The sequence below is a fragment of the Onychostoma macrolepis genome, chromosome 13 (assembly GCF_012432095.1).
Source record: "Onychostoma macrolepis isolate SWU-2019 chromosome 13, ASM1243209v1, whole genome shotgun sequence".
Classification (NCBI taxonomy): domain Eukaryota; kingdom Metazoa; phylum Chordata; class Actinopteri; order Cypriniformes; family Cyprinidae; genus Onychostoma; species Onychostoma macrolepis.
Window position 1 is genome coordinate 2,843,706 of NC_081167.1, and position 13,648 is coordinate 2,857,353.

General features: G+C 37.9%; 1 protein-coding gene across 1 annotated transcript in view; it reads left to right on the forward strand.

Annotated features, from left to right (window-relative positions):
* The first annotated feature begins 667 nt into the window (after positions 1 to 667).
* Positions 668 to 13,648, forward strand: part of elovl5 (ELOVL fatty acid elongase 5) — a 30,095-nt gene continuing 17,114 nt past the window's right edge. Inside the window, exons 1-3 of the mRNA XM_058796910.1 lie at positions 668 to 1,183; positions 2,480 to 2,544; positions 3,100 to 3,287. Of these exons, the coding sequence (XP_058652893.1) occupies positions 2,487 to 2,544; positions 3,100 to 3,287 (246 nt within the window). The 5' untranslated portion in view covers positions 668 to 1,183; positions 2,480 to 2,486. The remainder of the gene's footprint in view (positions 1,184 to 2,479; positions 2,545 to 3,099; positions 3,288 to 13,648) is intronic.

Genomic DNA, 13,648 nt, shown 5'->3' on the forward strand with positions numbered 1-13,648 from the left:
CGCATGTCAGCAAAATATAGCTAATGCAGTTATTGCTGTAAATAATTTACTGCATTTGCAACGTTTTATGGAAGGGTTGAAAATGAAGGCTGTACCTCAAGGGCTCTTAATAATGTTCCCAGTTGTCCTCACCTAATGATGCCAGGGAGTGTCAAATGTGTGTATTGACTGCTGTAGATTGATTATCAATTTTCAATAATGGATAACACTTGCAAATGTGATTCGTGCAATAGTTGGCATGATGCAAAATAATACGACTTTGTATCACGCTGAACTGTGAGCAGATAGACCAGAGATCAGTCCTTTCAGCTTTATGACTTTTTTATGCTTACTGAAATCATTTTAATAAGCTTCTCTCCAGCGTGTAGCCACGTTACAAAATGCCATGCAATGTACAACAACCAGAAACTTAAAACTATAATATCTATATAAAAAGATTAACTATTAACCACTGCTTTCCACAAAGAAAATGTTACGTGAGCACCTTTGGTGGAACTTGTGACAGTTTTCCTGTGATTGTCCCCTCTCACCATGGGCCCCTGGATGCGCGCTTGGCCTGTGATTGGACCGGCCTGGTTCCACATCAGAGCAGCTCTGTGATTGGACTATTTTGGCTCCACATCACAGCAGCACTGTGATTGGTCTGTACTAACTTCAGATGAATGGGGTGATTTCAGTTCGCGAAACGGTTCACGCCTCGTGAAAGCTTAAAACAGAACGCCAGAACGCGCGCTTTTCTCTTATAACCTCATAATAATGGAAGTCAAAACAGATACGTTGACGTTCTAAATCCATTTGAAGCAAAATAGTTGGTCATGCACAGTGTAATAACGACATCTCAAAATTTGAATAAATCACCACTTTTAAAAAGTTCGGCTCTGGTGTTTTAACGCGTTATAAACGTTCCAAATGCATTCTTTAGTTCTCGGAATGGAACGTATCTGGGGTTTTAAATCTGCGTGGCAGTAAAAGTGCAGCGGGGGACGCAGTGTGCTCGCTTCGCAGACTTTGCCCTAGAGCTGCAGTATAAAGAGAGTTATTCGAACACGGCCCGTTATACGCATCAGTTTAAGGTGGATTACAGACACTCATTAGTTCACGAGCTTTTTCCACTCTTTCCACACTGACGACACCATCCGCACAGGACCGAGCACTGAAGAGAACATCTATCTGAAGACTAAAGGTAAGAGATGCTTTTAGATAGTCTGTAGGTTTAAACACCCAAACATGCCATCGGAGACGGCGCTGTCTGTGACCTCTCGAACGCGGCGTGTCTAGCATCATATGACTTTATGAGAGTTCAGAAGCGTCGGGTTTATGATTATGTCACGCGAAGCCGATCTTTATTTATTCTGACGAAGAAGTCTTAGCGAAACGAAATGTGTTGTTGCAGTTTTTCATCTGTTGTTTAAAGGCAACACGATCCGATCGAGTAACGTTAGTTGACATGACATGCAAATCAGTGACAGCAGTATAATAAATCTAATTTTCATTTCATTTTATATTATATTCAGCAGTCCTTGTATTTATTTAATCAAGTTTTTATTACTTATTGTTATGCATTTAGACTTTCATCAGCTTTTTTCAATTGTATTTTGGTTTCTATCATTACATCTCCAATCATAATCATGCACGTTTACAAATTATGAGTTTATGATGAATACATTTTAGTTTGCCATATTGGTTGTCAATCATGAGATTGTCATACTGTATATGTAATATATGATATTTTAGATGAAAACCAAAAAGCATGTCACATTTCACCCCAAAAACAAAGTAAAGAAAATGAAGCCTATTTATTGGCTAGGCTATTATTATTATTGACAATGAAGTATATCTCCTCTTTCCCACATAATTTCTTTCCACAAAAAAAAAAAAAAAAAAAAAAAATATATATATATATATATATATATATATATATATATATATATACACATTTTTGTAAGAGTGTCTGAGCCATTATACATTTGTATATGTATTGGAGCCATTGATTTTTATCAGGAGCTCTTGTATCATTCGTAGAAACCTTTGTCTTGTAAGTACATGTTTGTATATCTGATGGCAACAGCAGTGACACTTGACGCTCCTCAGACTGCTTGGGTATGTGGAGAAACAATGTCTCATAATAATCTAATGTTCTCTAACGTTTATGAATTCTCATCTTTAGTCCTGCTAACAAAAAAAAAAAAAAAAAAAAAAAAAGGTTTTCTGGATTATACTCACTATGTCTTGACCTTTACTGAGCTACGAACAGGCAATCAAGAGAATTTAACCTGATGGATGGTAGTCCTCGCTGTAGGCAGCCATTTTTATTGCTGTAATCAATAAGTGTTCCAACAAGGTTTTATAAGGTTAACTTCTACTGCCCTTTTTAAACTGTTTTATTATGTTCTAGGACTTTCACAAACAGGCTGAATGTATATTTGCTCTGACTCTTGTGAAAATAGCTGAAGTAATCTTCATATGATTTTTCTCGAAGGTTGGAGATGGAGGCCTTTAATCACAGAGTTAACACTTATATTGACTCTTGGATGGGACCCAGGGGTAAGACCAATACTCTCTCTCTCTCTCTCTCTCTCTCTCGTTTTTTATTAAAATTTTCTTTCTTGCAGCCTTAGCTAAACTTTTCTCTGTGTTGTGTTGTTTAGAAAATGGAACATATTCTCACTTATTCTCACATATTCTCCATAGTTGAAGCAGTATTATTGCTGCATGCTGATGATTTGAGTCTGCCACATCATGTGTCATGCAGCCACGCAATCTCTCAGTCTGGCAAACTTTGACAAATCCAATGATTATGATTAATGATGCTTAAAGTGCTCACTGTATCAACCCGGTATCTTGTAAACATGGTTTGCAGGCTCATTAAAAAAATAATATTAATAAAGTTTCTAATCAGATTGGAAGCAATTGCAATTTCAGCCTGCGCTGTGAGTAGGTAAAGCAGCATTATAGAAAAAAATCAGCATTATAAAATTCTATATTGGAATGAGGTGCATTTAAAACCATTTGTAATGCAGAGGAACAACTGTGACTATTTATTGAACATCCTGTAGCAATAGCGTATGCATGAGGACGGTTGTGCTCTATCGATTGCAGATCCTCGGGTTAGAGGATGGCTTCTACTGGACAACTACATCCCCACTTTCACCTTCACTGTCATGTACCTGCTGATTGTGTGGATGGGACCAAAATACATGAAGAATAGACAGCCATTCTCCTGCAGAGCACTGCTAGTGCCGTATAACCTCGGCCTGACGCTTCTGTCTCTCTACATGTTCTATGAGGTGGGCTTGTCATAAAGAGGTCATATCATTATCATATCATATCACTGATAAAGGTGATCAACTGTGAGTACATACTCAGAACTCAAATTTCCTGACCCAGTCCAAAAAGAGCATTTATTAAAACTTGACTGTCCATGTTTACATGTCGCTGACAACTATTGAGTGATCAGAAACTTGCCAGTCATTGTGAGGTATTATTATTTCTGAACACCAGAAAAAACTTACAAGAAGGGTGAACTGACGCATTTCAGTGCAGACAGCTGTGATTTTGCATACATTTCCATGCAGCAGTAAAAAAAGGGCTTGTTGAAATCTAAATGTTTAAACATTAAACCATTAAACCTCATTTGTAAGTCGCTTTGCGTCTGCTAAATGACTAAATGTAATGTAATGTAAAAGTTAGAAGGTGGCTGCAAAAAAGAAAATATGAGTATTTTTGGAACAAAAAATAGTATTACTTCTGAACTAAAATTTAGTTTTCTCTAGTTCCCAAAGCATTTCTTAATTTCATTTAGTTTAACTTTATGTACTAAAATATTTCAAATTAAAAGTGAAGTAAAATTAATAAAAAACTATGTAGACATATTCAAAAAATAAATAAATAAAAAAACACCACCAAAAGTTAACTGTAATTTAAAATGAGACGAAAAAATGAAAGCAAATCAAAAATTCAAATCTTCAATATTAAAAAAACAAAACCAAACAAACAAGAACTGTTATCTCCGTATTAAAATAACGCTGACTTTTCCTGCTAATGCTGCTTTCTTAAATTAGTTTGGCATCTTTCTGTTTTGGAGTGTTTACAAATGCCTTTCAGATACATTTCAGAATTTTCATTGATTTTACTTTGTAATAGATGAAACACAATCTAGGGCAGCGATCAGGGTCTTCAGGGTTACTTGATAATGACAGGCAGGAAGTGTGCAGGAGTCTGCAGGAAGTGTAGCTCTCCAGGAGCAGGGCGATGGCGACCTCTGATCTAGATATTTGAATGGGACTGGGACCTTTGAAACTGGTATTGAAATGACATGCACTTTGAATCTGATGGTTTGACTTTTTGGAAACTGAGCAGGACAAACCAACTGATGAGTCACAGTCCATGAGCACCTTAAAGTTCATTGTCCTTTCTTGCCTGATTTGCACTCTCCACACTATTTGCATTGCAAAACAGACACATTGACTGGCTTTCCAAATATAATTAAAGCTAAGTTCAGGATAAGCTCACAGATATGTTAGCAACAAGTTATCTTTAATCACAGCTCAAACCTGATTCATGGCCGTCTCATTATTGAGAAAGAAACCTCTAGGCTACATATGTCCATCTCTTCTCTCTTAAAGGGATAGTTCAGCCAAAAAGGAAAATTCTGTCATCATTTGCTCACCCGACCTTTGTTGATCTTTAAAACGCAAATAAATACACAGATATTTCTAAGTAAACACCAAACTGTGACAAGATGCTCCAAAAGTTCATAACGACATTGTAAAAGAAATCCTTATGAATCAAGCAACTGAAGAGACGCTCTTCTGAAGAGACAGATTTATTTTAGGCTTTTGTTCACAAATAAACAACTCAAACGTTCTTGCTTGATATGGAAGTCATTTGGCAGAAAATGGACAGAATTTAAAATCTTGGGTGAACTGTGCCTTAAAAAAAATTATTGTCCTCATTATATAGTAAGATTTATGTTCGTCCAGCTGTAGGCAATCACTAATGATTTGGTTTTAGAATCAGGTTCAATTAACATTTCAAATATACATTAAAGTAAGTGAATATTATGTAAGTTCATAATGAACTAACAATAAATACTAATATGTTTATAAATTAACATCAACAAATGCTTAAAAATGTATTGTTCATTATTAGTTCGTGACACTTAAAGCATTAACTCCGTTTTCCAAACTGCTTGTCCTGCTGTTCGTAGGGTCGTGGGATGCTGGAGCAGTCTGTGAGTTATTTCGTTTAAAGAGAAATTAGCCGAGTTAGACAGTGAATGCTGGGACTCCACTTCAGGACTTCAGAGAGAGGCAGTGGCGCGTGCTGCTCTGTGACAAAGTCAACCCTCTGACCCCGAGAAGCTCCATCAGGCCAAAGCAATTACGGCTATATTGAGACAGTCGAACAGCACTTTGTGTGCCCTGAATGTCCTTTTAAAGAAGATATTTCAGTGGAGATGTCCCCTTCTGAATACCCTCGTCACCTGTAACACAAGGTCAGGCGTTAATGAGAACCTTATTTGAGGTTTCATATCATTTTATATAGGGGACAGATGTGCAGCCTTCTTTCTTCATTTGCTAAAAAACTTGAACAAGGGCTTTATTCAAAATGAGACAATGAACAATGGCAGATTAAAGGCTAATGGGAGCTTTTCCAGGAGCTCTGCATAGTGTTGAGAGAGAGGTGAGAGCGAGATCATGCAAGACGGTTCAAAAGAATGAAAATGTGAAAAAATGAAGCACTTTTGTCCACTTTTCTGTACGAGTCAGCAGTAAAATACCTCCACGCATCAGCCGTGCACCTGCAAGCCTCTGCAGCTGTGTTCATATTGTGCTCCGCTTCAGTTATCAGGAGAGAATTTTATTTTATACATTTACTAAGGATGTGTGTGCAAGACAATTTCTATCCATTTAATGACCCGTTTTGTTGAACTTGCGAGACTTGTGGTAGATATGAAGCATCAAACAAATCAGTAATGTTTTGAACCATATGAATTCATGAATTACATTTATAGTTGTAATTCTGTTACTGTGAATTAAAAATAAATATTTTTTTCTTGTAGTTTTATTAGTTTGCATTATTTTTAATAAAACACAATTTTCCATTACTGTGAATAATTTTTTTTTTTTCTTGTAGTTTTATTCTATTGCATTATTTTTAGTAATGTGCTATGAACATATTTTCCCCCTGACTCTTATAAATGCTAAAAATGGAATCCTTTTGTCCGTGTTTGTGTGCGTGAAAATATCACCTTGGCAAATCTACTGACTGACTGAACCCCGGTGACAATACCACTGATAATATAGGCTATACACTGTAAAAAAAAGATTGTCAACTTAAAAAAGTAAGTGTTCGTGCTGCCTTAAAATGTTAAGTTTTGTTAACTTAAATTGTGAAGTTGTCTTAACTGAGGATAAAGTTGACATGACAAAAACAAGTGCAATGAACATAATTTGTTTAATCATTTGAATTTTATTTTTTCACTAAAACAAGTTAAATTCATGAACAACGATGCTGTTTGAAGCATTCCGTGATGTACTGCATAAACAATAACACTGCATGAACAACAATACTGTAATGTAATGCATTAACAATAATACTGAATAAACAGTATAAAAGTGTCAAGATATTTTTATATTCAGTACATAAATTAGTACTGCATAAAGTACCACATGTCAAGAAAAAATGTAACTAAACATTCATTGTTTTAAAAACACAATAACCAGAAATTCACAAGGCAAATCATTAAAGGGTTAGTTCACCCAAAAATGAAAATTCTGTCATTAATTAATTATTCACCCTCAAGTCGTTCCAAACCGGTAAGACCTCCGTTCATCTTCAGAACACAAATTAAGATATTTTTGTTTGAATCTGAGAGCTCTCAGACCCTCCCATAGACAGCAAGGATCCTTACACGATCAACGTCCAGAAAAGTACCAAGATGATCTACAAAGTAGTCTATGTGACATCAGTCTGTCAAATGTAATTTTACGAAGCCACGAAAATACTTTTTGCGCAAAGAAAACAAAAATAACAATTTTATTCTACATTTTCGTCTCTACTGTTTCTCTTGTGGACGCGTTCACGACAGTACATGTGCTGACAAAAAGGCAACTGCTTTATAACCTTCTCTAGTCTAAGTGTACCAGACTGAAGTATTTCAGTGGAGTATATGAGGGTCCTAAAATATGGTTTCATTGCAGCTTCAAATTGCTTTACATGATTCCAGCAGACAGACATGGGTCTTGTCTTTTGTAAGTTTTGATTTTGTATATACTTTTTAATTAAAAATACTCGCCTAGATCTGACTCTGTGATATGCATTACGTGATCTCCGACCTCATGCATTACGAAATCACATTGAAAAGGTCACGCTGGATAAATTCAACATTTAATAGGACCATTCAAATTTTGAGCAGCCCCCTTTTTCCAAACTAGTAAACATTTGGGCGGTTCCTCTACATACATTCAGCATGACCTTTTCAACACGATTCCGCAACGTGATTCCATACCAACAGTAAACTTTGGACGTGGAAGCAGCATAGTGTGGGGGGAGTTTCTCTTAACACAGTACTGTCAGAATCCATATTATTGAAGGATGAGACGCAGAGGGACCTTCCAGCAGGACAACAATCCAAAACATACTGAAAAGGAAACTTCAACTGATTCCAAAAAAAAAAAAAAAATCTCTAGATTTAAAGGCGACCTATTATGCCCCTTTTTACAAGATGTAAAATAAGTCTCTGAAGTCCTCAGAGTGTGTATGTGACGTTTTAGCTCAAAATACCCCACAGATCATTTTATATAGCAAAGCGGAAGGAGAGCAGGAGCCTGTGCGCAGTTAACGCCTTAAAAGATGATATTTGGACACATTTTGGGTTTTAATAAGATTGGAATGGAACAGTGGACAAAAAATGACACGCAATCTCTGTGTGATGTACGACTTTACAAACCCAAACAACTTAAAAAAAAAAAAAAAAAAAAAACCCAATAACAAACATGTTTTAATTTGAACAAGCACAAAACTAAAATACTTACATCACTGTCAATCTTGCTGAGAAGACTTTCCAATTGCGAAATGCTGCTTATCTTTGCTCTAAACATCTAAAGAAATCTGGGTATATACTGGTCCAAACGTGACAGAAACGACTTCATGAGGTCCTTAAAAGTTAGGCGAGTGAACTCTGCTTCAAGACATGTCATTTACTTTGCATTTCATAAATTAAACGAAATATGTATGTGCTAACATAAATGGATAGCAATGGCATTGAATAATTGTATTTATATAACAAACAACAATATAAAGCACTTACAAGTGGAGGCAGGGACTAATTTGTAAATGTAAAAAATGTATGGATTGGATAACAATAATTATACTAGGGTGACCATACGTCGTCTTTTGGACCTACAAAAATGCGTCTGGCCAGGATTTCTTAATCTCCCAAAATGTCCGGGATTCGGCTGTTAATCCCGCTCCCTCTGAATTTCTGACCATTGCCGCCTGCTCCCGCAACATGTGTTTCGCTCCCGCGATTTAGTCTCCAGTACTTTAAACATCCTATATTGTATATAATTTTGGTGCATCAGGGAGCCGCTATCTGTATGCGGTGTATATTTTTGAATGAGCGTTGCGCTGTTTCACTTTCAATTTTGCGATCATACGCACTCTGTGTAAAGGGAGCACATCTTACAAGATCAGATATTTGTGACCCTGGACCACAAAACCAGTCTTAAGTGTCAATTTTTCAAAGCTGAGATTTGGCCAAGACAATATTTGGCCAAGATACAACTATTTGAAAATCTGGAATCTGAGAGTGCAAAAAAAATCTAAATATTGAGAAAATCGCCTTTTAAAGTTGTCCAAATGAATTCTTAGCAATGCGTATTACTAATCAAAAACGAGGTTTTGATATATTTACAGTAGTAAATTTACAAAATATCTTCATGGAATATGATCTTTACTTAATATACTAATGATTTTTGGCATAAAAGAAAAATCTATAATTTTGACCCATACAGTGTATTTTTGGCTATTGCTACAAATATACCCCAGCGACTTAAGACTGGTTTTGTGCTCCAGGGTCACATTTGTCAATGAGCTATAAGGATCTGTTGGCAGCAAATACTCAAGCATGGTCTTGTCAGTCATCTCTCCTTATTCTCAACCTGTGATCAGTCAAATCTGACTTCTGCAGCTCTTGTTGGATGCAGGATTGCCAAGTCTGCGTTCCCCCCCACACACACACAGAATTGGGCTACTTTTAAATTGTTGCCATGGGTTGATTTTCCCAAGTGGGTTAAAGGTTTGAAATATTGTATGAATTACATTTGACTGAAATGCTTGTACTGAAACATTTTGCTTTCTACCTATAAAACTTTAATTTTTACATTAACTGTTCCCTCCTGGTGGAATGACCTTCCCAACTCAATCCAAGCAGCTGAGTCCTTAATATTTTCAAGAAACGGCCGAAAACACATCTTTCATCTTCATTTGACCGTCTAACTCTAGCACTCTCTATTCTAATGTCAATCGTAATTTTATCTGCTTTTTTAATGAAAAAACTTGACCCTCTAACATTTGCACTCTCTATTCTATTTCTATTTCTATTCTAACTACTTGTTTTATTTATAAAGAAAAAAGAGGCTCTAACACTAGCATTCTCTATTCTTTCTACTTATTTTCTTTTTATTTATTATGAATAATGACCTTCTAACATTAGCATTATACAGGTGCATCTCAATAAATTAGAATGTCGTGGAAAAGTAAATTTATTTCAGTAATTCAACTCAAACTGTGAAACTCGTGTATTAAATAAATTCAATGCACACAGACTAAAGTAGTTTAAGTCTTTGGTTCTTTTAATTGTGGTGATTTAGGCTCACATTTAACAAAAACCCACCAATTCACTATCTAAACAAATTAGAATACTTCAGAAGACCAATAAAAAAACATTTTTAGTGAATTGTTGGCCTTCTGGAAAGTATATTAATTTACTGTACATGTACTTAATACTTGGTAGGGGCTCCTTTTGCTTTAATTACTGCCTCAATTCGGCGTGGCATGGAGGTGATCAGTTTGTGGCACTGCTGAGGTGGTATGGAAGCCCAGGTTTCTTTGACAGTGGCCTTCAGCTCATCTGCATTTTTTGGTCTCTTGTTTCTTATTTTCCTCTTGACAATACCCCATAGATTCTCTGTGGGGTTCAGGTCTGGTGAGTTTGCCGGCCAATCAAGCACACCAACACCATGGTCATTGAACCAGCTTTTGGTACCTTTGGCTTTGCGGGCAGGTGCCAAGTCCTGCTGAAAAATGAAATCAGCATCTTCAAAAAGCTGGTCAGCAGAAGGAAGCATGAAGTGCTCTAAAATTTCCTGGTAGATGGCTGCGTTGACTGTGAACTTCAGAAAACACAATGGACCAACACCAGCAGATGACATGGCAACCCAAATCATCACTGACTGTGGAAACTTCACACTGGACTTCAAGCAACATGGATTCTGTACCTCTCCACTCTTCCTCCAGACTCTGGGACTTCGATTTCCAAATGAAATGCAAAATTTACTTTCATCTGAAAAGAGGACTTTGGACCACTGAGCAACAGTCCAGTTATTTTACTCCACAGCCCAGGTAAGATGCTTCTGACGTTGTCTCTGGTTCAGAAGTGGCTTGGTAGCCCTTTTCCTGAAGAGGTCTGAGCGTGGTGACTCTTGATGCACTGACTCCAGCTTCAGTCCACTCCTTGCGAAGCTCTCCCAAGTGTTTGAATCAGCTTTGCTTGACTGTATTCTCAAGCTTGCGGTCATCCCTGTTGCTTGTGCACCTTTTCCTACCCAAATTCTTCGTTCCAGTCAACTTTGCATTTAATATGCTTTGATACAGCACTCTGTAAACAGCCACACCTTTCAGTAATGGCCTTCTGTGACTTACCCTCTTTGTGGAGGGCGTCAATGTTTGTCTTCTGGATCATTGCCAAGTCAGCAGTCTTCCCCATTATTGTGGTTTCAAAGAACAAGAGATACCCAGAATTTATACTGTATGGATGGTCATTTATTGAAACTCAAATGTAAATATTCTAATATTTTGAAATACTGATTTTTGACTTTCATGAGCTGTAAGCTCTAATCATCAAAATTAAAACAATAAAAACTTTTGAAATGTTTTACTTTACATGCAATGAATCTAAAATATATGAAAGTTTCACTTTTTGAAATTACTTACAAGAAAAAATTTACGTTTTCACGACATTCTAATTTATTGAGATGCACCTGTATATTCTTTTTCTGTTCTATTGACTTGTTTTATTTTTATTTAAAAATGACCCTCTGATATTAGCATTCCCTGTTCTTTTTCTATCCTATCTACTAGTTTTCTTTTTATTTATTATAAAAACAAAATAAGCAAAAAACAACAACAAAAAAAAAACCTTGCTACATATACTGTTAGGCGAACCCTGCCCCCTACTGTCCTTTTTTGGAAAACTAAAATCTGGTCACCCTAATTATACAGTATTTTAGCATTAGAAATACTACTGTGACCAAAGAGCTACAAACTACTCAAACTACAGTAATATACAAACAAACCTCACCTATCCATTTAACCGGAGCCTCTTAGTCTGGGCACAGAAACAGGAAGCTCTGAGGTGTAATTCTACAAATAACTAAAGAAAAAATAATTAGAGAACTTGCATGTTAATAAAAAAATTAGCTTTGATCACAGGAATAAATTACATTTTAAAGTATATTCAAATAGAAATAAGTTATTTTAAATAGTTAAAATATTTCACAATATAACTGTTTTTGCTGTATTTTGGATCAAATGAATGCAGACTTGGTGAGCAGAAGATACCTCCATTATTTTTCAAATACTGTACATTATTGTAGGTCCTCTATGCCCCGCCTCTCTCAAATGCTTTGTTTTCTACGAAGTCCCTCCTTCTGACAAGTGCAGTCTGCTCTGATTGGCCAACTGGCACAGTGCATTGTGATTGGCTGAACACTGTAAGCACTCGTCGGAAATGTAACGCCCCTTACCATAATCGCGAGCTTCAGCTTTCAAAATACAAGTAAAGACAGTTAATTATGTCATCTCGGTTACGTATGTAACCACGGTTCCCTGAATAGGGAACGAGATGCTGCGGTGACATCACCGTATGGGAACACCCTTTGGTGGGACGAATGTCTGAAGCCCTGTACCATCCCGTCAGTCCTATTGGCCAAATAGCGCTTGGCACCGCCTTACGCATGCGTAAGCATAGTATACCTGCGTGCCGTGCGTGCTATTTCGCTCAGATTTCATGAACTAAGGAAACGCTATCAATGGTACAGAAAGGCCTGAACCGCAGCATCTTGTTCCGTAATTACATACGTAACCGAGTTGTTCCCTTTCATAGGTCACTTCAATGCTGCGGTGACATCACCGTATAGGAACGCCATACCATCACACCTGACGTACATGAGATAGCTGGGATCCAAGGAAAGCATCTGCTCAAGCAGAAAGAACCTGGGAGCCAGGGGCCGTCCTCACATCCAGGCTGTAGAATTTGACGAAAGTGCTCGGTGAGGACCACCCTGCCACAGCACATACATCATCCATAGAAGATCAACTAAGGAAGGATCCCTCGTGGAATGAGCTTGGATTTCTAAAGGCGAGGTGAGCCCGCACGCCTCATAGGCTAAGGATATAGCCTCAACCAGCCAATGGGACATGCGTTGCTTTGTGACAGCACGACCCTTATTCTTACTCCCAAAACAGACGAACAGCTGGTCGGACTCGCGCCATTGGGCTGTACGATCAACATAGATCCTCAGCGCCCTCACAGGACAAAAGCTTCGATTTTCTGACCCCGCCTCTGTGGGGGAGAAAGCTTCCAAGACCACCTGCTGGAAGCGAAAAGGATTAGAAGCGACTTTAGGAACATAATCCGGCCTTGGTCGCAGCAAAACCTTCACCAATCCTGGTGCGAAGTCCATGCACGAAGGTGAGATAGAAAAAGCTTGTAAATACCCAACTCTCTTGAGGTAGGATAAAGCTAACAATAGGACTGTTTTTAGAGTCAGGATTTTTTCGGTCACAGTTTCCAAGGGCTCAAACGGATGTCCTGATAGCCGTACGTAATACGTAAATGTATTACGATGGATAGATACCATGATGGAACTCGCGCAGGGTGGAAAGGCCGCAGCCGCCGTGAACCCTGCATAAATCGAGAGACCAGGGGATGACGGCCCCCGAAACGGCGTCTATGTACGCGTGGTTAGTGGATATGGCTACCACGTATACTTTAAGTGTGGCTGGCGTTACTCCCTCTGAAAAAACGGCTTTGAAGAATCTCCAGTACTGAAGTGACGAGGCAGTAAGCTGGGTCCAAATCACAACGTCTACACCAGGTAGCAAACAGTTTCCATTTGAAGGCATATAAACGTCTTGTAGAAACCGCTCTAGAATTAATTATAGTCTCGGTAGCCTCCATTGAAAACCGGGACATATTAACTCACTCTGCTCAGAGGCCACACCCACAGTTTCCATAAATCTGGCCGTGGGTGCCAGATCATTCCCCGTGCTTGCGACAGCATGTCCTGTCTGAGGGAATCCTCCCACGGAGAGCCCGCTAACAGACTGATCAATTCTGCAAACCACGGCTGAGTGGGCC